Source organism: Megalops cyprinoides, chromosome 7 (genome assembly GCF_013368585.1).
Source record: "Megalops cyprinoides isolate fMegCyp1 chromosome 7, fMegCyp1.pri, whole genome shotgun sequence".
Classification (NCBI taxonomy): Eukaryota; Metazoa; Chordata; class Actinopteri; order Elopiformes; family Megalopidae; genus Megalops; species Megalops cyprinoides.
The window spans coordinates 10,039,682-10,064,537 of NC_050589.1; the positions used below are offsets into that span (position 1 = coordinate 10,039,682).

Consider the following 24,856-nt stretch of genomic DNA (forward strand, 5'->3'; position numbering starts at 1 on the left):
GCCGTGAAATAAGGAGAGAGAGTGGCAGAGAGACGAGGAAGCAAATCTGAAGGAACAGAGCTGCTTTTTTAGCCAAGGCAGTATACTGCCAGACTACAAAACCATCCCTTAAGGGCTTCACAGAAATTCTGAGGAAGAACAAACAAAAAAAATACAATAATCTCTCCTCCGGGAGGTAGACCAGGCGCACAGCTGCTTCTCCTCCAGGCAGGTGCTCCGTAAGTCCTCATTAGAACAGCGCGGAACACGGTGTCAAATGTTACGGGAGGAAAATTCATGCGGAAATATCAATATGATTCTGGCTGAAAGTCACGCATGGGGTCTAATAACTGGACAATGGGTCAGAGAGATGATGAGCACAGGATTCTGCAAAAATATTTTCCAAGGAAGATGCTGAACATCACACAGGGATATGCTAGGCTGCAGTCCATTACAAACTCACTGATAGCAAAAAAAAAATGTTTCTGTTTGGATACTCAACTAAAATATGGCCATAAAAGGCAGAGAGAGAAGTGTCCTCAACCAGCTGGATCTGAGGCTCACCACAAGGACGCACACACACACACACACGCACACGCGCATGCACGCACACGCACACACACACACACGCACACACACACACACACACACACACACACACATACACACACACACACCGGAGTCAGGCATTATGGTTTGACCAGGCAGTGCTGTTGGGTGTTCAGTAGGGCAGTGTGGTACTGGATGTTCAGTAGGGCAGTGAGCTGTTCAGTGTTCAGTAGGGCAGTGTGCTGCTGGGTGTTCAGTAGGACAGTTTGGTGTTCAGTATGGAGTGAGCTGCTTGGTGTTCAGTAGGGCAGTGTAGTGTTCAGTAGGGCAGTGTGGTGCATAGTGTTCAGTAGGGCAGTGAGCTGCTGGGTGTTCAGTAGGGCAGTGAGCTGCTAGGTGTTCAGTAAGGCAGTGTAGTGTTCAGTAGGGCAGTGTGGTGCATAGTGTTCAGTAGGGCAGTTTGGTGTCCAGTAGGGCAGTGAGCTGTTAGGTGTTCAGTAGAGCAGTGTGGTCTTCAGTAGGGCAGTGTGGATGTGGGTCAGGAGAGCTCTGCCAGATGCAGGATTAATCTGGATTTATTCACTCTGCTCTGGATTTAATACATAACTGAGAAGGAAGCTTTCTGTGCAGTATTTCACAACACACACACATACACAGGCATACAGGAACACACACACACAGGCACTCACACACACACATAGACACAGACACACTCATACACACACATACACACACACACACTCACACACACACACACACACGTACATACACACAGATACAGGCGCACACACATAGACACAGGAACTCACACACAGACACACACACACAGGCACTCACACACACACATAGACACATACATACACACACACACACACACACACACACACACACACACACACACACACACACACACACACACACGTACATACACACAGATACAGGCGCACACACATAGACACAGGCACTCACACACAGACACACACACACAGGCACACACACACAGAGGCACACACACACAAACACAGATAGAGGCACCCACACAAACATACACACATTGTATATATACACGGAGGGGAGTTACTCGTGATTAATGTTCTCATGTGCATTTTCTACTGATATTCCTCTAAAGAGCCACCCACACAGGAGGTCAAAATACTTTGCAGGCTTCACTCTGAGAAAGCGAAACCAAGCGCTCGTCTGGCCGAGCCAAGCATTTACAAATTAGCCTTGTTACTCACTCAGAGAGAGCCCAGTAAGTCAAAGCAAGTCAAAGTAAATCATTCCTGGCAATCATGTTCAAATACCTCTTCAAGGAGATTAAAAACCGAGCCCCGATCAGAAATGCAAGTTTAATGACGACTGTAAAACAAACCGCTCGTTTTTCACGGAGCGGGCCGATGTTCTGGCTCTGGCTGGACGCTCTCTCTCCTACAGGAAGCAGGACCTGTATGGGGGCTGGAGGAGTCAAGGTCAAACCAGGTCCGGTTCAACAGGATTACAAGCGGAGGAAGCAGCTGGAGGTGATCTGTGTCAGGGGCACAGGCAGCTGTCACTCAGCGATTTACACGGAAATATCACGGTCCCCGAGACGGCGGAGCAAGCCCTGACCCGACCGCAGTGGCGGTATGTCCGCTTGGACGCGCTCGGATGCCCCACCCCCTCTCGCGACCCCAGAGGATCCCGTTTCTGTTTACTGTAAATGACCGCGTGGGAGAGACCCCCCGGATACGGCTCTAATGCTCTTTCGGATCAGGTGACACGCCCCAGACAGGTGCCGGCTGCTATAAGCGGGAGAGGATTGAGGTCAGGGGGCAGGGGGTCGAGGGGGTCACGATGGATGGGGTTACCTGAGGCAGGTTCAGGCACTCCGAGGACACCTCGTACTCGATGTAGGCCTCCTCCTGGCCCTGCGCGTTGCGGCCCTTCTCCGTGTAGCAGAGCAGCTGGGCGCGCTGCAGGGCGCGGTCCAGCTCGGCCATGCTGAACGCACACAGCGCCGAGCGCGGCGTGGGGGTGGGCGTGGACGCCTGGCCGGCCGCCATGGCGACGAAGAGCGTCGGGGCGCCCCGGAGCACCCCTAGGGAGGCCGCCTGCGCCAGGTTGTAGCCACCGCTGCAGGACAGGGGCACCTCCACATAGGAGTAGAAGAACTGGTCCCCAGCGCAGAGGCGGGAGACGTAGGTGCGGTACTCCCGCTTGCCCCAGACGTCACGGCGGGAGAACAGGAAGTAGACGTGATTGTTGTGGAGCAGCGCTGTGACGAAGTGGTTGTTGAACTCGGAGTAGCTGCCCACCACCAGCTTGCCCAGCTCCTCGTGGGAGAAGGCGGGGGCCGAGTGGCTGGGGCTGGGGACCAGGCGCCTCGTGGTGATGGGCGGGATCCCGCCGGGACCTTTGCTGGTGTAGCCCCGCCCCACCAGCATCAGCAGGGCGCCCCTCTGCTCCACCACCACGCCCACCGTCGACACCCGCGGGTCGTTGGCCGCCACGTACTGCGTGTCCACGGGGTTGTCCGTCTGGTACAGCACCACCGACACATTTCCCAGGCTCCTCTTCTCGCAGATGCCCTGGAGCACAGTCCCGCACACGATGAGGCTCCGCTCCCTGGCCCCGCCCTCCTCCAGGAGCAGGATCTTATTGGTGTTGTCTGTCTCCTTGGCCTGGTTGCAGTCATGCGGGTCGATGGGGGGCAGGCAGTCAGGACTGTCCAGCTTGGGGCCGGTTTTGCCCCAGGAGAGAAGTCGCAGGTCAGGGGAGAGGTGATAGAGTGCGTTCACCGCCCCTACGTAGAGATGCCCCGAGCTGCGATCCAGGAGGAGGTGGCTGAGGGGGGCGCCTTTGAGCGAAACGTTCAGCGAGTCGGACAGGACGGTGAAGGAGGGCGGGGCTCCCGCGGAGACAACCCCCTCCACCTGTGTCAGGGCGAGGGGGAGCGGAGGCAGCAGCAGCAGCAGTACCAGCGGCCACCACCAGATGGCGAGGAGGAGCAGCAGGGGAGCAGCAGCTGGCATGGCACCCCCTTACCTGCTGGGGAAGGACAGAAACAGACAGAGAGGGGGTTATTACAAATACATTACCCGCGCTCAGAAACGCACACACCCACCTCGGCGCATCGCTGTGTGTCACAAAGACCTGTCAGCCTCTGCGTGAGTTCTTTTGTTCTTCAAAGCGATGCCTGCTCCATTCAAGGTGATCCTGGCTGGTTACACTGACTAAGCCCAACGTACGAAGCACTGGTGAATGCTAATGTGAAAAGATGGCCTAACCTTGATGAAACCAGTGTGTAATCAAGGCCCTCTCAGAATGAATATTACAGCGAGGCCCTGGCTAATTCACACCCATCAGATCTTAGAGAGTATGCTCTGTTTATAGTCGTGTTGCCGGGAACTGAAGAGGGTGCAAAGTCAAAAGCTCATGATTTATTAACACTCTGCTGAGATGGAATAGGGCCCCTAATTAAAATAGCTCCACTGATCAAAGGGAATGAGAATCCGAGCTGTCGCTTACAACAAAACTACACTGCTGGCTTAAAACGAGACTAAAGCGCAACTTAGCCGTCCGCAGTGTTTCAGCGTCAGAGGGGCTTAAGGAGCTGCTCTTCCGCACGAGCGCCTGAAAACCCACCGCGTTAAACGAGAGGGGAAAGTTATGAAATAAGGAACGCCTCATTTTTTATTCGCATTAAAATGGTTTATTAAAGCAACAAAAAAAAAAAAACAAAACAGTCGCAGTCTGAGTTCAGTTTTGCCCGCGGAAAGCACAAAGGCCCGCTCACGAAAAGCCGGCTCCGTGTTTTTTTACCAACACGCAGGATAGAACTTTCAATTTCAGAAATTCTGAAGCCGTTGCCGTAGATGAATGCATGGAAGCTTCATCTTTAATTTATACGGATCCTCCAGCAGAAACGTCTCGGGGCTCCGTATATGAAAGAGAGGGAGAAAAAGCGGGGGTTTCGCGGCTTGATCAGTATGCAAACCCTTTCGTAGCACTTTATCTCTCATCTGAAAAAGCCCCACATCTTCACCTTCAGATGAGCTGCGCAAAGAAAAAGGAAGGAAAAAAAGGACACCGACATACTATGGAGATCAACTATTTATTCAAATATTTCATGTTGTTAAATCCTCTTCACACAATTCCATTCTCTGAAGCGGGAACGCGAACAAGCAACCTTCACCCCCACGTCTCCCTGTTCCTGACCCCGGCGATGCACTGCTACTCTGGAACACAAAAACACCATCAGCACCATACTGGGAACAGCCTGGGGCCTTGTGCAGGTCCTTTCCCCCCGCCCCCAGCCACACTGCACAACCACACCACAGCTACAGGGAATGCTAATCTATCTCCATCACTCCCTCAATCTGGTCATCTGAACATCTCCGAGAAAAGTGTTCACATATCGAGTTGAGTATCAAATCCCGGATATCTGCTTGGCTTATCTGGAGCATCGAGGGATAAACACATGTAATCTGGAGAACGATGCGTTTTTTTTTTTTTTTTTTTCTCCTGCTGGCTCCGTGTAGAAACAGGGCAGTGATAAAGTGAACTGGGTTGGGGCGTGATAAACAGCATGCTCTACATGGGTGTCAGAACGATCCGGCTTTCTTTAAAAGCGTGAACTTGGCTGTGCTTTTGCAGCATCAGCAGAGCCTCCTTCTCTTAAATGGTAATAAGAGTCCCGGGGCAACAGAGACAAACAGCAGTGACTGACAGTGGAGAGCGGCAGGGCTTTGTCCACAGAGACCCCAAAAGAAAAACTGCAGAACATTAAACCCTTTAATCGGTTACGTCTTTACTAAAAAGGACAAAGAGACGGCAAGTCATTGAGAGACGTCTCTCAGGGACTGTAGGTGTGAGGACAGAAAGGAGGAGGGTTATTGGTATGTGTTTAATTCTACATCCTTCCTCCAGCCAGCCTCCTTTCTTCCTCTCTCTGTACCTCGACATACTCCCCTACTCTTCAGCCCCTCCCTGCCCCCCCCCCAACCCCCCGGACGAGCACATACTTGCTCTGTTGCTAAGCTCGCTCCTGAGCGCTGTCAGAATTCCTCTCATTACCCCCAGAAACACAGCTTCTGCTACAATTACGCTGTGTGTACACTCTCCAGCGCTCTGCTGGTGCTGAGCAGAGAGGCTGTAAATACCGACAGTCTGAGACACACACACACACACACTCATGCTCACGCACACACTCTCATGCTCACGCACACACTCACTCACAAACACACTCATGCTCTTGCACACACACTCACAAACATACTGTACAAAAACACTCACAGCACATACACACGCACACACACAAACACACTCACACACATACACTCTCTTTCACACACACAGACACGCACACATCCACGCCCACACAAACATACACATGCAAACACACACACACGCATACACTCACACACAGGCACAGACACATTCATAAAAACACACACACACACACACACACACACTTGGCTCAGTAACACAGCACAATGCCAGCAGTTCTCACACTCTGGGACACAGACTAAATAACCACTTTGGATACACTACGTACACAGGCACTCTGCAGTGTCAACAGTCAGACACGAGGCCACGCCCACATTGCTGGCACTGTAGTCAGTAACTCCTCAGAGGGATCAGAGGGCTTCTTTACGAGGCGGTCTGTGTCCCAAACCCCTGAATGCCTTCAGTGTGATCCTCGCCTCGTTCGCCTCTGTCTATTCATGTTGTGTGCAAAGCGCGTGTTTACTCTCCCAACACAATACACCCCACCGTCCCCCAGAGTCTCTCGTTTTCTGGGCCTCGCTGGAGCCCCGACCCTCTCGCCGGCAGACGGTGTAGGCCGATGTGCCGATAGGATTTCTGGAAATGCCAGACACACAGAGGGCCGGGTTCACCGCCCAACTCTCAGCTGTTTTCCTGTGATCTTATCTGCGCGAGCCGTTCCAGGTAGGGGCCCGACGCCGCTTCCTGTCATTGTGCGGGAAGGCAAGGGGGCGCAGCGGTGTATGGGATGCCTTTACCGCCACGGCAACCGCAGTACACGCGGACACGCTCGCCCCGTGCCATGCCGAGACGCCGGCACAGCGAGGAATTTTACCGCGGCACGAAACAGAGAGAGAGAGAGGGAAAAAACGGCAGGAGACGCAGACAAAGCGTTTCGCAACGCGCGCTGTCTCCAGGCGATGAATACATTCCGACGACGCCTGAGATTATTACAGCACGGCCTGCCGCTTTGAAAACAGTGCGGGCGAGAGGCTGGGATTTACAAGTCTCTTTGATGCGGAGTGCGTGCGTGTCAGCATACGAGTGTGTGTGTGTGTGTGAGCATGCGCGTGTGTGTGAACTTGCGTGCATGTGTGCACAAATGTGTGTGACTATATGTGAGCAAGTGTGTGTATGTGTGTGTGTGTGTGTGTGTGTGTGTGTGTGTGTGTGTGTGTGTGTGTGTGATCGAACATGCGCGTGTGTGAGCGTGCGTGCATGTGTGCGCTAACGTGTGTGACTGTGTGTGAACACGTGTGTGTGTGTGTGTGAGCATGTGTAAGTCTGTGTGTATGCGAGTGTGTGTGTGTGGGTGTGTAAGCATGCGTTTGTGTGTGTGTGTGTGTGTGCGAGCGTGTGTGCGAGCGCGTGTATGCCTGGGGTTTGCGGTGGTTTAATCACCAGCTCTATGTGCTGGGTTGAAAAGCTCATTTCCATAGCCGATACAGAGACAGAGGGGGAGCAGGTGGAGACAGAGGGAGAGCAGGAGACAGGGGGAAGGTGGGAAGAGAGAGAGAGAGGGGGAAGCATGAAGAAATACAAAAACAATAAACCAGTCAAAGGTAGGAGGGGATGGCTGGCACAGACAACTCAAAACAGAGGGAGGTACAGAGAATGCAGCAAGCAGCCATGTAGCCTTTCAGGTTTTAAGCAGGAGTACCATTCAGTTTTCTGGTGGTCAAAAAAAAAAAAACCCTCTAGGTTATGTTCTGTCTCTTTCTTCCATTCTTTCTTTCTTTCTGTCGCCCCCCTTCTTTTATTCTGTTTGTTGCCAGTCATCTCTTCTCTTCCCTTTCCTTCACCCTCTTCTCCTCCTCAACCCCTCCGACTGAGCTCATGAATATTCCCTGCATATTTCACAGAGACTAGATAGCATCAAGGCGTTTGACAAGCGAGCCGAGCTGTGAGTAAGCTTTACCAGCACACTGCTCCGCGTTAGTCCTGGAGGAATTACCCTGGTAATCATCATTTCAGCAAGAGTAACCGCTACACCCTGAGTCAGACACGGCCACTAGCACCTGTCACTGCCCCCAGGAAACAGCAACTAACATGAGATTTTACGTTTGAACACACTAATTAACTCTGGGGGCCATTTAGAAAATACTAACAGTATACTTATTAGAATATGCACCATTTATATAATACTAACTAGCAATCAGATGTGTACTTATCAGAAGATATAAATGTAGTTTGAAGCTACAAGATGTATTATTTGTGGAGGATAATTCAAATGTGGTTCTGCAACTCCTACCAGATATTACAAAAGGACAAGTGAAAAGTCTGACACTATGGTTATTACTTCCCAGAAGAGAATATGTTTTCTGAATGCCAAATCTTTGACATCTTGTTGAAAATGCTAAATAGGTTCGCACATCGTGCTGACTGACTGGGAACAGTCAAGGTGTGAATTAGGGTTTAATTTGAGAACCGATTCCCCATTGGGCTGCGATGTGAAAATTCTGTCATAAATAAAGTGTCACTTTTCCCACTCGGAGGCACTCCCTCAGATTCAGATACCAGTCCACGATAAGCATCAAACCCCAGCTCATGAAAGTTAAAACAGCTGCAGCAGTAGCTACACGATAAGAAGCCCAAACAATTAAGTTTGGTGAAAAAGACCCGAAACAAACAAAAAAATTAACTTCTGAGAGCAAACACACAATCGCACACCCAGCGCCGCTCCTGCAATTTCATCATTATTTTCACGGACACTTATCGCTCCTCCCAGCTGAAACAGCTGCATTTTTCCTTCGCTGGTTTGAAGTTGGTAATGAGCTTGAACGAGCGCTGAGTTGAAAGCTCCCTGATGTGTTTACAAGACGCCCTTTTTACAAGATGAAATCCCCTTTGAAGGGAAAAAGGGAGGAAAAAAATGCAAATTGAAAAAATAAAAATCCCACATTTAAAAAAAAAAAAAAAAACGAGAGAGAGAGAAAGAGAGAGGGACTTGTTGGAGGGGTTTGTGTTGAGGACAATAAAGGGAATGTCAACATGAGCAGCAAATTACACATCCTCATACACAGGCCGACCGCATGGAGAATAACTACCACCCCTGGGAGGACGGGGGGGGTTTGGGGGTGGGGTAGGGGGGTGTTTGGGGGTGGCAGAGGAGAGACAATGGAGAGAGGGAGAGAGGGAGAGAGGGAGGAATGGGTGGAAATTGAGGAGGGTGGGTATTCGGCATTCCGCACACCGCGTGTGTGTAAGTACAGCGCCGTGAGAGGTGACTCTTTCTGCACAGACGTGTCACTGGCACCGCCTGGATGCCTCATCAGCAAACACACGGCAGAGCCACGAGCTGTCAGCCACAAAACTGCAGAGCGGAGTGAAGGAATAATGAGCGGCAGTTAGCTGTTAAAGCAAAAAAACCCAACCCTGCTAGCTTATTACCTAGGTCAGACTCCACATACATACTCTGAAAACCTTATATTTTACAGACCTCTCTCTCTACAAAAAAATTGTAAGAAAAGGTTACACAAAAAAGGTGTAATGTGTATAAATGGTATATTCTGTCAGTATGTGTCAGTGACAGGGTCAGATGTATTTAATGTAATGTCAACCAAATTACACAAACTCAAGATGAACTAAATCTGACAAAAATACTTCCAAATATTAGGTATTCATTTCACATAACTGCACATATTCAGAGAGCTATGAATTAAATTAGCTGGGTGCAGCAACGTTTCTGAAAAGTAAGTGCTCACCATGATCATAAACTACCGGAAGACAAGGCAAGGTAATTTTACTTCAGTCATACTGTACTAGGAGGAAGTGTCAAAAGATTAACATCCACAAGCATATAAACATAAACATATGTAGAGTGTAATGGTAATCTCTGTTCATGTCCTGCTGAACCATGAGAGCGTTCCCAAATCTCAAAAGAGGCTACATAATCAATGCAATTCACCCAATCAATCATCCAGTCAGAATCTGTTACAGCGCATTTCTACAATGGTGCTGCCACAAAGCGCCGGACCCAGCACGCGTTTCAATGAACCCTCTACAAGAAGAAAGACAGTGAAAGTGTGAAATTGCTTTGTACGACGATGTGTGTTATTTTGTTCTTGCAGACACAGCTTCAAAAAAACTGAAATTACACACAAAACAACGCGCAAATTAATAATTTGTGTAATGATCTACTGACAGCGCGGCCAAATTCAGAGCCTCGCAATTCAAACAACGCCTTCTTTGACAACTGAAAATAGGCAGTTTAGGAATACTGGACATGTGTTTCGCGACGGCTTTTTAAGTCTTATTCAATTATTTTATAAAATACACACTTTCAGTATCCCACGCCGTATACATTGCTTCACACTAATATAGTGCTTCAAAATACAAAAATAATAAAGTTAATGTTCAAATGACTGAAACAAATGGGAATAATGTTTCCCACACTTAAAGCGTGACGTTAAAACATAAATATTCACAAAGCATCTTTTCACTGTAAAGTCCACGCGCACACACACAACTAAGACAACCAAAACAACACAAAAAAGAATCGCCAATCAAAGTTCCTTCGCACACAAAACCCACGCACTTACTTCATTCAGCAACACCACGGTTCATCCCGTTACGGTGCTATCCAGGCCAAAGACAAGAAATACTTTCTTTTTTTTAAAAAAAAAAAGAAAAAAATCAACAGCCAGCCAGTCCTAGCGTACACACTCTATAAATCCCATTATGTGGCTGTTACATTGTTCGGAAGCAGCTGAGATTACAGGCGGACAGAGAAAAGGCAGCCTCTTGTGGGAATAGGCGGCGCCTGTCACGCCGCACACATGCACGGCTCCGCTCAAGCGCCTCTCTAAGGCGGGGTCAAGGTACTTAATATTAAATTACCTTTCGCGCAAAGTGCGACGCCGAACTTGCCGAAATAGACATTAATTATCTTTATCTCCGCCCTTTATGTCGATCCAGTCACGCCCCCCCTCCCCGCCGCGGCCACGCCCCTCGCGTCCGCAGCTGGAGCGAACAGATGGGGATTGGCGATCGCCTGCTCCCGTTTAGTCTGGGTTTGACACAGATACTGTTGAAGATTTAACAATGCCGATTAACACAAATAACACTTTCAACGGCCGGTTTCAACGGCTTTTAATACACTACCGCCGCAGTGCCGCACTTCCTCGGAACAGCCTGGCTGTCGACATCTGTTAAAAGCGAAGTGATGATTGAAAATCTCTCTCTCGCCCACTAAATTGGAATTAGCGAATTAAAGTGTTTTAAATGAACTGACAAGACTATGAAATTTGAATTAATGTAAAACACAGAAGCAATCAGACTGCAGCATGTCACAATTTGCAATAGAACCGTTAGATAAGGGCCTGAGGTTGCGAGGAACAAACTCTCTTTTTATTTAATCTAATATTACCGTCACTGAAAAAAGATAGTGTAACCTACGAGCTGTTTGGGTTTCACCATTAGAAACTAAAATGATGACAGTCCATTGTGTGTGGCTGGAGTGGGAGGTAGACTGGCTCCCAGGCAGGCTTCGCAATGAACAAGCGCGCAGGGAGAGCAGGGAGCTCAGCTGGGACTGTTTGCCCAGCACAGTGTACACCCCTCATCAAGGCCCTCATAAAATATTAATCCATCACACAAAGGGCCGACACAGGGGCTGCAGAGAGGGAGGGAGAGGGACACACTGACCGGAACGAGACAGGGAGAGAGAGAGGAGGCTGACAAACCAGGCGGGCAGCGTTAAAGAGAGACAGGGACAGAGAGAGAGAGACAGGAAGGAGAGAGAGACAAGGGAACAGAGCGGCTCACAAAGCAGACAGGCAGAGAGACAGACAGAGAGACAGGGGAAGAGACAGAGACGGGGACAGAGAGAAAGACAGACAGAGAGCGAGAGAGAGAGAGAGAGACAGGAACCGAGAGAGACAGAAACAGAAAAAGACAGGGGCAGAGAGAGATACAGGGGTAGAGAGAGACAGGGGACAGAGAGAAAGACAGACAGAAAGCGAGAGAGAGGGAGAGAGAGAGAGGAACCGAGAGAGACAGAAACAGAAAAAGACGGGCAGAGAGAGATACAGGGGTAGAGAGACAGGGGACAGAGAGAAACACAGGGACAAGGGAGACAGGGGCAGAGAGAAATTGAATGGCAGAGAGAAAACAGAAGAGGGAAAGTAGGGAGCAGAGGAACGGGGACTGGCAGAAGAACCAGGATCAGTAATTAGAGGGGAAGTCTGTCTGTTTGTAAGAGGAAAAAATAGGTGAGTAAGTGACACAACAGGCCGTGGGCTTAGAGAGAGGATGTGAAAGAGAAATGCGGTGAGTGAGAGAGAAGGGAGGAGAGACAGAGAGAGAGAGAGGGGGGGGGGGGGGACAGGCAGGGACAGGTGGAGAGGAAGGTCCACAGGCAGTCAGGCACAACACGCAATGCAATGTCACAGAGTGATGCAGGTTTGGCAGGGACACCTTTGTACCTGCAGATAGTGGCCTTCAGAAATTCACACCAATTTCAGCAGGCCCGTGCAACAGTGAGTGGAGTCCACAGTCCCACCAGATCCACACAGCGTAATGTTCTACGCCACTTCAACTGTACGCTGTTCAATCTTTAACAGTGAATCAGACTGCGCCAAAGCTCTCAGCAGAACAATGGGGGTTTGTTTGTGAAGATGCAGCCTGCCCCCCTTCTCCCCAAACACACACTGGCACTCAGCACACACACATTCATAAGCGTGCTCAAGCATTCACACACACACATGCACGCACGCACGCACACTGGCACTCAGCACACACGTTCACAAGCCTGCTCAAGCATTCACACAGACACCAGCACACGCGCACACACACACACACACACACACACACACACACACACACACACACACACACACACACACACACGCACACACACGCACACACACACCCAGGCTGACAGATGCATGCACACTGTCCTCCTGGCACAAATTTGTGCAGCTCAACAGTGACATGTCATGATATCCTGTTGCTCTGAAAAAGCGAGAATCAGGAACAGTGAAACACTCCCTCATCCTGGAACAGCAGGATGCATGAACACACACAAAGATCCCCAGCTCTGGATCACTGCTCTGCTGCCCAGCTGCTGTGCCTTCCCCAGCGCGTCAGCCCAAAGCGTCCATTCAAAAGTTATTATTCACTTAAACCGGCAATTTACCTAACTCAATCCTCTTTATTCCCAGGGGCCGAGGGTTGTGCCTGTTATCAGTGCAATTCTCTCCTGGTTAACTTCATCCAAAACGTAATTAAAGCCTCGTGCATTTTTTCTTTTTCCGTTTCATTTTGGGAAAGCAAGTCAGACCAGAGCAATCTATAATTTTTCACCCAGCTCAAACACTGAACTAGGCTGGTTTGTCCTCTGATACAAGCAGGTGGGCGTTTGTTTAAGTTAGAGAAATGTTCAAGCCCTTAAACGGACACGAAGGACATCAGGCTGCTTGCGTGTTTGCCAGGATAAGCAGGAAGTTGCATGGCAGGAAGTCAAATGTCTCGAAATATAAACAAACTTTCTATTCAACACATGTTCTGCACACAGGTGGGTTTATCAGTGACTCAGGAATCAAATGAATCAAATAAACACACGAAGCTACTTAATGAACATGTCTTTTAAGTATTTAAATTAGAATAACAGAATGCAGGGGTCTACCCCCAGGCTTTCCCAAATGTTATTACTCAGTGAAGTCCTGCACTTTCTCTTTACTAAAATTCATTAAAATGATCTGACATGGTTGAAAGACACACACACTGGTTAATAGCCTAACTGTGCTTTCTCTCCAGGGCTAATGCATAAGAATTCAACGGCGAGCATTTACCCAGTTTAAGATCGTTAGAAAAGAAGTTCTTATAAAAATGTACAGCCTTCATAAATTTTCACTGCAAGTGCTACTGTTTTTCATCAACACCCATTTAAATGATGTCCTTAAATCTGACCATATACTATATAGTATTTTAAGATTAACAGCTAAAAAAAATGAAAAAGCATTGTAATGCAGGGGGATTTCTTTCTTCACACTTGTTCTTGGCCGGTGTCTCCATGGCTTCACCAGACCGCATCTGCAGAACCACAGCAGGCTGCCTTTTCACACGTTTCAGCATAAGGCAAGACTACTGCAAATTTCACGCTGCAATGTTTTTTCTGCTCCGACGTGCATCAACCTGAGTAAAACGCCATACTCAACCAGTTTTCTGCACATTAACTATTTCAGATGCATAAACCCCTCACAAACATTTGAAATAATTAAGAATTGCGACATGAAATTGAGATTCAATCGCCTCATTCTGAATTTGCAAATCAACCACGTTTATTTGTTGAGTGAATGTGCAGTTAGAGTTATGTATAAGGTCTCTGGTGCAATTCAGATTCTGTATTTCAGTTCAGAAAGCATAGAAAATGCATTCAGTACACTGAGCTGATGGTCGGGCTTAGAGCTAAAGCCAGTTTGTAAAGAGCACGAAGTGAGACAGCATTTTTTTTTCTTTCTGTGTCCTACTTTAAAAAAAACCTTGCAAGTCAGCCAGCAGCTATGCAAGACTTTCTAAGACAAGAAAGCGGTTAACCTGAAATAACCTAATAACGTAATCTGATTCAACTGTAGTGTTACCTTGTTAGCCATCATGGCTTTGGTTCTTACCATTCAAGAGAACTGGTCAACTGCAAATCAGTTCATCGTCATGTCAGGCATAGTAACAATTCACCACATGAAAAATAATATAACACATTTTTGAAAATCTAGCTTTAGTTCAATCAATTAATAGTATGTATGTAGTATGTAGCGTCTTGCTTTTTCAGTATAATGCAATATATTTCTGGTCTGTATTAATATGTTAACTCTATGTTCTTGGGCTGAACAACACATTTCCCAACATAATACAACAGCATTTAAATTTTCATATGGGCTATAGATGGCTAATGCAAATATGAGATGCAAAATTCATTCGTAAATCAAAATGGCTATGAAAATGGGCAAACGCTTGCATACTGAGACACAAAACCCTAAGCTTTTCTTTTGTTCGTTTTTAGGGGAGACGGTGCACCCAGTGCTTACTCATTTTCTAACCCACTATCCCCCCCCCGCCTGTCACCTCTCTGCCATTCATAGTCCTTTCATCTCTTCACACTCTTTGCTCCCTCTCTCTCCCTTGCTCTCTCTCCCTCTCACTGCTCAGTAACATTTAAAGTTTAGAATATAGCAAGTACAAAAAAAAACAACAGAATAACAATTAAGACTAGAATCGGTGTGTTTGTTTTGGAGAAAAAATCCAAAAAAAATCATAAAGAGCATATTACGGCTCTAATATGAGCAAAGGAATTGTTCTGGGTACGAAAAGCACGGCATTCGCTCACAGGCAAAGCAGGAACTTAAAAGTTTTAGCAGAGAGCGCAAGAGATTGTGTGGATATTTCCCCGGAGAACACAATACTACATTATTAACAGATCAGCAGTGCAGCTCTTCTTGTTTCACAGCGAAACTATGATACATGGTCAGAAATGGAAATTAGGTTCAAGTTCATTCAAGACTGAAAATAGAGGCCACTTCTGTATACAATGAACAGTGTGTGTGTGCACCTCTGCCGCACCATTGCAGAATACTGGATTTTTAGATGCTACCAACAAATTGTAAAATGCGGCCCTATGTTTTTACACCTGCTCTGAATCAAGGCTGTATGTGTATGTGTACATACTTACACATTTGCATGTGTGTGTGTGTGTGTGTGTGTGTGTGTGTGTGTGTGTTGTCTGTGTCCTCTTCTGGGCTTGGTTAAACTGGGTATGAAAGAGGCTGTTTATGTGAATGTGTGCCTGTGTGTGTGAGAGAATGTGTGTGTATATGTGCATCCGAGTGTGTGCGTGTATGGTTCTGTACGTGTGTGTTTCTGTGTGCGTGTGTGTGAATGGTTCTGTATGAGGACGTGTGTGTGTGTGTGTGTGTGTGTGTGTGTATGCGCCTGCATGTGCGTGTGCCTGCATGTGCGTGTGCCTGCATGGTTCTGTGTGTGTATGTGTGTGTATGCGTGTTATCAATACCCAAGCATGGCAGTGCCAAAAGAGCCTGCTCTCGCAGCACGAACGCCAGAATTCACACCACATTCTTCAGCCACTGACTGCACTGGTCTTTTTCCATCATGCTGTCCTGACACAGTACAGTCCAGTCATGTAGTCTGTTTAAAATGTGCAGACAGCATGCCCATTAAAATATCAAAGCCCAGCTCCATAAAGATGGTCTGTGTGTGTTAACGGAAGCAGCGTGACCCCTCAGTGTTTCAGACGCCTCTCATTGTGTCATCAATGGTGCCACTGTAGCTGGGGCTGACCTTTGACCTCCTGCTGCAGCAGTTTCCTTTCTACATGAACAGCCAAATATGCGACTGTCAGAATATCTGCACGGAATAATAATTCAAAGGATAAGTTTAAACGCGGATTTGACTCAGTTTGTTTTCTATCATCAAACCACACAAGACTTCGTCGAAATTATGGGATCGCTTCGGCACACAGAGGGAAGAAACACAGGATTAAAACTGTCATTATTCTTGCTCAACAAACTGCCAATATCACTCTCCATCATGATCAATACTAAAGCCAGAAGAGCTTTCAGAAGAGACTTTTCTAATTTAGGTATTTTACTGGGCATTTAAAACTTTCATAGTGATTTGCATTTTTGTAATGCATTCTATTCTCCTATGATCCTTGTCTGTACCATGCTGTTATGAAATATCATTATGCCTTTTGAACAATGCTTTGAGACAGGGGCGTACTAACGCACTGCGCTGACGAAGCCCTGGCAGGTTTTTCAACCGCAATCAGCTGGTGAGACATTCACTTTTCTGTTCAACTTGAGCTCTTTGAACCTCTTCTTTTGCTCCCCCCCACCTACCTTACTTCAGTGCTCATTTAATGTCTTTAAAAGAGGAACTCGTTGAAATTTGTTTTGACAGTTGCGTTTTATCTATGACAATAACAGTGGTTTCTCTCCAATCGAGTAAAACTCCAGTGAAAATGACTCAGATGTTTAGCTTCTCCTTTCCTGTGCAGTCCGAAGGGTTCTGGACACGTCCTGCCTCACACCATGGGATCAAGGCTCGCCCTCCTCCGCTCGGACCTTACAATCTCGCATATGGAGACTTTTGAGAGAATTTCTAATGGATTTAAAGAGACAGCGGCTCAATAAGGAAGTTGCACACGCAGTGTTACACCCGCTCACCCGCCCACCGGCGGAAGACGTGGAATAACCCGACCTCCTTTTCGCGAATGCCCCCCCCCAGACACAGAGCATGACTCACTGCTGACCGCAGACCCACAGTGGATACACTCCTTTCTTTAAACAATCTGCAGTCCACTTCCTCAGACCAAGGCTGACATGCTTTACAATTGATCAAATGCCGTCATTTCACAAAACAACTGAAGAGACATATATAGTTGATCCATTTTACATATTTAATACTACCTTGTTTTATTTCAAACTTTTAATACAAGGGTCACTGTCATTTTGTGGACACACCCGACAGGCTAGTACATCCCTGCACTGTTCCAGTAACTGTCTGGGTTTTCCAGCCATTTTTTTTAAATGACCGGAAAAAAAAATCAAGCAATAACAATAGGCTGCCTTGGCACTGATGAAGCTTGGTCCCAACTAATAATAACACTCCGAGAGAGAGAGAGAGAGAAAGAGAGAGAGAGAGAGAGACGGAGGAAAAACAGTCCGAGAGGAAGGCTGCAATGTTTGCTCTAAGACAAAGAGCTGCTGACGGAGTCATCTGGCGTTTGGGTGGCACGACAGGTTAGACCACAGTCCATAGTCAAGGACACGACAGTGGGGGGGGTGGTAAAAGAGAAACCAACAGAAATGATCTCAAACAAAACCCCGTCTGAAACAGGAACCACAACACACAGGAAAGATTACAGTACCTCTGCGTCGGGAAAAAACAACCGCACGCTCAGTGCTGCTCAACAGAAGGAAAGGTGATTACTGAAAGACACTGAACATTAAACAGGAAAAAACAAGGAAAACTGTGGGACGGCGGTAAGCACTGCCCTGTTTGTGCAACTTATTGACGCCACTTAACTAGGTGCAATGTGTAAGTCACCCTGGATAAGAGCATCTGCTAAATGGCAATAAAATAATAATAATGACGAATTCACTACAAATAACATGATCTGTTGACTTGGATCTGTGCATGTTAACAACTCCACGGCAGTGTTCAGTGTCATTGGTCAGATTGTTACTGAAATGCAATTCTTGACTCATCTGAGATAAAAGAGAATTTTTTTATCAGTAATAATTTTGGTAACACCAAAAATAATAGTCCACACCCTGTAAATGTGGCTGAGAACATGTCACGCCATGTGAGAGAATACGGCAAAATTTGCAGAATTTGAAATGATTACAGCCGATGAGCTGGCGAGTTTATGAACTCTTCAACTCGTTCTCTCAATGACACACTCTAGTCATGCCACTGCACACAGTTTCATACACTTCTCTAGGCAATCATCAATATCCCTCTCCAACGCTGGTACAATTCCAACTTCTTTTATTTTTTTAAAATCCCTGCTAATGGTTTTTAGTCTCCAGCCAAGTTGGCCAGTAGGTGTACAGCAACAGCAGACATGCGACCATGTAAAAAATGACCTGTATTGGCTTAGATTATTTTGAAGTACATTTACATACTGAGGAATGTCAGATACACACCTCAGATACAACCCTCCACTCGAATGGTAGGAAACAACAGACAACCACTGCACCTGCCAACTAGCTAGCTAAAACACTGGCACCTGGCCATTTACTAGAAGCTAGCTGTTTAACGAGGTTCAAGTGGGAAGCCTTCCATTGCATTAAGGAGTGCCACAGGGATCTGTACTACGGGCAATGATGTTCTCAGTTTAGCCTATATGCTGCTTCATGGCCACATTATTCTTGAGCATAGCAACAGCTTTCACCTTTTATGTATATAATCTGCAACTATAGCTGTGAAATATAGCGTTAAATATAAAATAGTATAGTTACGTGGAAAATAGCGTACATAAATATCTCACTGATGTTCAAGATTGGATGGCACTGAATATACTCCAGCTAAATTCTGACAGTCATACTTCCGGGCCCTGAACAATAGATGGACCTACATCAGTCTTACCAAGGAACCTTAGAGTGAGACATCAGGATTTGTTTATACAACAAGAATGTCAGACGTTTTTCTTTCAACTGAGAAATATATCTAGAATTGGATCTTTCTCTCAGCCATTCGCCATGAGAAACCCATCCACTCATTCACCTTCTCATGTGTTTACCTCCGCTGTGGTCTTTTTGGAACTCCACACAGCAATGCATTAGCCAGCCTTCGGCTAGTACAGAATGGCGCTGCTATACCTCTAACCAGAGCAAACAAGAGGACACAAACAGTTTCACTTCAAGCTTAGCCTCTCCTTCCACGGGCTATCAGTGGTTTCTAGAATTGATTTTAGGATTGAGCCGATTGCTTTCAAGGCATTACAAGGCCCAGCCACCGAACACACCTCTGAGATACAGACTCCCCATCCACCACAATGGGACCTCAGGTTGTCAGATAAGGGCTTTCTTTGTGTTCTCACAACTCATTTAAAGACAAAGGGTGACCTAGCTTCCTCTGTGACAGCTAATAAACTATGGAACACCTTCCCAGAACACATCAGGGCTGGGAACACAGCTAAGAAAAGAGCCTACTTTGATGTCCCCATGAAACACCAGTTTATTTAAACTTGATTTCCATTCTTCGATAGTATAAAAAGAAAAATTTTATACTTATATTTTAATACTGTGTTTTTATATGTCTCTCATTTTCTGTTTGGTTTAAGTGCCCTGTAAAAAGGCGCTACAGGTTAGAGTCGTGGCAGCAGAGCAATGCTGAGTTAAATCAGAACTGTTTGAAATATTCAACACCAAGAATTATTTGATTTACACTAACTGATTAACTGATTATGTGTTTTTGTTGATATTTGTTGTACTGGAGCATTCCCATTTACTTTAAGTATTTAGCCCACCCCACATTTTTTGTAAATTAGCCACACTGACACATTATAAGACAACCCCCCCCCCCCCCCCCCCTTTTTTTTTTTTTTCAGTGCAGAGAATTTCTCCTGACTGAAACTCAAGCAATCAAAGGCAGAAAGAAATGTTCTTACTCACCACAGAAGGTGTCAGAATTCCTGCAGGGCACAAGTTTGTAAGCCAAGACCAAAAAAATGGTCTGAAATTCAGCATGCCAACCAGAAGTTTTACATGTTTTGCAAAAACAAAAACTTGGTTACCTTAGCAATTGTAAAAAAAAAAAGCGCTATAACATCACGAACGCACTTCGCACTATAACCTCACGTTATTTTCGGTGACACCATTGTTTTTTTTTTTAGCAGCGTGACAGCTGTTTGATGCTTCTGCATCATTAACCGCCATGATCTTAAACCTGGCACCGCAGCTCCCTCTCAGTCCCCTGGGCACTCGCCCATCTTTTCATCCACTTTTTTTTTTCTTGACACGGTCACTGCTGATAGGCTTGTTCGTTTCCCCAAAGCCAGGTTGGCCATACGCTGCAATTACTGAAAGCATCCATTGGCCAGTTGTGCCACCCTGCAGCACTTAGCGTTAGCAATTTTTACTTCTTACTGAATGTAAGGTGAGGTGCATTATTTTAAAACCCTGCCTTGTACTCAGATCCGTACTAAAGTAAGATACTGAAGTAAGGAACTATGCCTTACAAGCATAGCATTAAAAGCTAACTCTTGGTATAAATTCATTCACCTACAAATATTGTTTATTTGAACGTCTGCACGTCAGTTTACGCACAACTAGTATAAATACACTGAGTATGCAAAATTCGCTTATCTCCACTGTTGCAACAGCAATTTAAAATGGCAACTGCTTTATGAACTGCTGCATTTAATCATTTCAAATTTCTTCTTGTAACGTTCCATTTAAGATTCATCACTATTTATTTGATTTTCTCTCCGGGCTTTACACTGCTTACACAACTGATTTGGAACACAAAGCACACACCCTGTGCACACACAGTCTCTGATAAGGAATGATGAGAAACAGAAAGCCTACATAAGACTGCAATACACAGGCTCCCTGATTAAATCACAACAGTAAAAAGATCAATGTATGATATGCAGCCAGAGCAACGTGACTAAGGATCCAAAACCAATGATGGTGTTCAAAATGACAAAACCAACACATTTAGCATTTTATGTTTGTGGGTTGTGCCTCTAGCCTCTAACATGCAAACCAGCCATACAAGGTAGCTATTGGCTGTCTTTTTTTTTTTTAATGGTGGGTGGTTCAAGTCTGGATTTCATCCCAGCCTAGGAAGCTATTATATTACATTTCAGACTATCTGACGAGCAATTTTATTTTTGGATCAAGACATAGGCCTAATTATCATTTGCAATGATCATCTGCTCTGCAATCTTGCAGCGACGGCCTTTAAAGTCTCTGGACGAGGGCAACGGCCAAACACACAGACAAATAAAGACGAACAATCATTGAACTATTAGAGGTCTATAAATACACTTCATTATTTCTTACCTTAATACTGCAGCTGCCCCTAGCCAGCTGTTCACAGCTCAAACCCCGTTTGATTGGAAGGAAATATGAAATCATACTGTGGGGAATGGTGGAATCCACGAGACGAATCTCTCATAGGACATTCACTCTCCACCTAAACGTAAAAGGACCATCTTTCATCCACCCTGCTGGCTGTTTTGCAACTCGCTGGTCATATGCGGTGACACATACACAGGCAGTTACACCACCCTCCCTCTGCTGCAAGCAAGTACACAGTCAGTTACAGCACCCTCCCTCCACTCCAAACGAGTACAGTCAGTTACATCACCCCCCCCTCTGTTCCCAGCAATTAGGACTTTCTCGCCCTGCAGTGTAACAGTAGTCCGTTCAGGCACAGTTTCTCAGAACAGGCACTCTGGGATTGTCAACAACAAGAATCGAGTGAAAGGAAAAAACTTTTACAACTGATACACCAGATACATGAAAATGGGTACAGAGGTTTTTGAAATGTGTATGGAAATTAATGAATCATTTCTGAAATATTGCATCTGTCTTCTGTTCGGTGCGTAAGACTTGTGAGATTACAGGATATAGACTCAAAACCTCAATAACAACACAACTCACTCCATTCCACTGAACCGTAGGCTTATCGTGCTAATATCAAGAAACTTTTGATTTATGTAGTACGTCCTACGCCGATGGAATGTCACATTAAACCACACGAAAGATCTTTCCATAACATCTGAATATAGAAACTGTGATCTGTGATCACACTTTCGAATTGTCTTCTGGGTGATATTTTCACTGCACTTGGCTTCTATTACGTGCCAAATACGGGGTATGCCCTGCCAGCCTTTAACATGCATGGCTGTCACCCTAATTTGAATAGCAGTGACTATTATTACCTGGCCCTCTCTCAGCGCTGAAAATCTTGTTGTTTCATCTTCATCTGTTGATGCAAAACAAAAGTAACATAGACTTTCTTGTAATGGGATGAAGTTTTAAGAAAATACACGCTTAACTACTAACCAGTTAAACAAGTAAATGATAGCATGCAGCCCGAGTCTGCTCTGCGCTGAGGAGGGAAACAGATGCTTCTGCTATCTGACAGCTGTGTGGCAAAGGCACCAATTAAACTGCCACCCCTGTCTCTGACACACATTATTACACAGACTATAATCTGCCCTGCGAATCTCCATCACACAGGGGGAGAGACACAGGCAGGAAGGAGCTGAGCAGAGAGAGAGAGGGAGAACAGAGAGAGGGAGAGGAGAGAGAGGGAGGGAGAGAGAGAGAGAGAGGGAGAAGAGAGAGTGGGAGAGACACAGAGAGGAAGGAGCTGAGGAGATAGCGAGAGAGGGAGGAAGGGAAAGAGAGAAAGAGGGGGTTGAGAGAGGGGGGGAGATGGTTAAGAAGAGGGAGAGAGAGATAGGGGAGAGGGAGAGAGAGGGAGAGTAAGGGAGTGCGAAAGAAGGGAGAAAGAGAAAAGGAAGGAGGGACAGAGAAAGTGAGAAAAAGAGAAGGAGAGAGAGTGAGAATGGAGTACAAAAGCCAGGGAGAGGAGGAGGTAGCTGGAAGTGAGAAGGAATAAATATAAATCTCTCTCCCACTGTCCACATCTCCCGCACAGCAATCCCAATGATTATCTTGGCCTGGAGAGAAACCGCCCAGGATCTGCCCACCAGACAGCGAGAGTGAGAGTGGCCCTCTGTCCTCACAGAGGGTGGGCACCGCAGCAAATCCTGGCCAAAACACACGCTCGCATTGTAAAATTAACTCTCCCTCAAACCGCACACACACACCGAGTAACTCCACCGTCTGAGGGAAAGAGTGAGACAGAAAAAAGGAGGGGAGGGGGGGTTCACTTTTTGAGTCGATTCTGGGGTCCTAATCATGCATTTTATTGTTCAAAAAAGGCTTTGTCAACACCACAGCTTAGCCAAGTCTCGTCATGTCAATAAAGCCTACTTGAACTTGGGAGAAAAAAACCGAGCTAAATTGGCACTGCGACCTGTGCTCCTTTGACCTGTCTAATGGGATAAAAAGCCAAATTTCATTAACTGCCTCAAATGGACAGCCAGTCTTTTGAGAGAGTGGCCAAGAGGGAGGGAGGGAGGGATCGAGGGAGAGGGGTGTGACAGATGTGAGAGAGAGAGAGAGAGGCAACAGCCGGGGACCGTGAGAGGAGGGCACCGGCCGGGGCAGAGAAAACCGAAGGGGAGGACGGCTGTTTGAGCCGCCGCTGGCAGCGGCCCGGCTCGCTAAAAGGTTTAAAGAGAAGTTAAAAATCTCCGCCCGCCTCCGACGTGCGCTTGCCTGCCTCTGTGAGCGCATGCTGGGAGCAAACACACAGAGCACAGCCGCACTCCTCAGAGTGGAGAAAACTGCCTTTATACAACCGCATCTCCTGGGGGAGAGCTGAACGCCAGGCTGCCAGGGAGAGTAAGTACAGGTTTACCGAAGGGAATCCGCCAATCTCCTCAAAAATACGGAGCGGAATTCGTCCTGTTGTGGGAGATTTAACACTCCCTAACTTTTGGTGCCAGACAGTAATAAGCCCCAGTCAGCTGACATGGGGGATGTGGGAAAGGACAGAATAGAGTAAATATCATCTGACTATGCCAGGGAGCGCTGGCAGCCATTTCCAAACATTAGCCACCATCTATCTGACACACAAACGAGCTCTGAAGATGCCTTCCTCAGATTCCACAACAGGAGTTCTCTCCTCGATCCATCAAAGAACCGCCTACTCAATCTGAGCAAATGCTCCGCATACTTTGATGAAATCTGCTTTACATTTTGAAAAAGTAATTAATCCCCTGCTTGTTCTAACATAAATTATATTTTCTTCTCTGAATGCGAAGGTTCTATGGTCAATAATTCATGCGGTCAGGATTCAGGAGTGTCCTCGGGGTGTCCTTGAAGCTCCAGGTAACTCACACCGTCCTCTCTCTTTTCATATTACCTGATTGTGAAGCATTGTAGTAGCACAACAATCATCTTCAGATAGTTTTCATTCTATTACTGGCTTGTGGATAGGGGAACTGCAAATGGGATTACCCAAACTCTCCACAGGATTCAAGCCTCAGAGACAAATCGTTCATTTTTCCGAGTATCAGCTCTGAATGGGTTAAGGCATATTTTCAGGGCACACTCCTCACTGCGCTGATAACTGCTATCTGCACTCGGAAATGCAAAGAGAGAAGAATCAGCCACAGGCTCCAATCACTGAGGCTGCTTCCTCACCGTGTCACCACCTAATTCACTAAAATTGCAAGAAATTGTCAGTGTCGTCCCCCCCCCCCCAATTTAAATTCTGAACCTTGGTGAGGAACCATTTTTTCCACCCTTGAGCCTACTGTGGAGGAGGGGGTGAGTATCTGGCTTTCCCTTAAATGAATTCTGGATTATTTCAGCAAAATCCCCAACCTGAGTGGTATCTTTGATCCACAGAAGAGAGCGGTATTTGCAAAATGGCAGCCAGTGGTCATTTCAGAACTATTCTTCTCATTGTTCAAGGGAAATTGAGAAGAATCTGATCTTCGTTTTTGTTTTGCACAAATACCAAGGTA

At 46.5% G+C, this 24,856-nt stretch overlaps 1 protein-coding gene across 1 annotated transcript in view; it reads right to left on the reverse strand.

The window, feature by feature from the left end:
• plxnb3 (plexin B3) overlaps nt 1–24,856 on the reverse strand; it is a 60,810-nt gene that overhangs the window by 28,605 nt on the left and 7,349 nt on the right. Inside the window, exon 2 of the mRNA XM_036532604.1 lies at nt 2,376–3,555. Coding sequence (XP_036388497.1) covers nt 2,376–3,539 — 1,164 coding nt within the window. The 5' untranslated portion in view covers nt 3,540–3,555. The remainder of the gene's footprint in view (nt 1–2,375; nt 3,556–24,856) is intronic.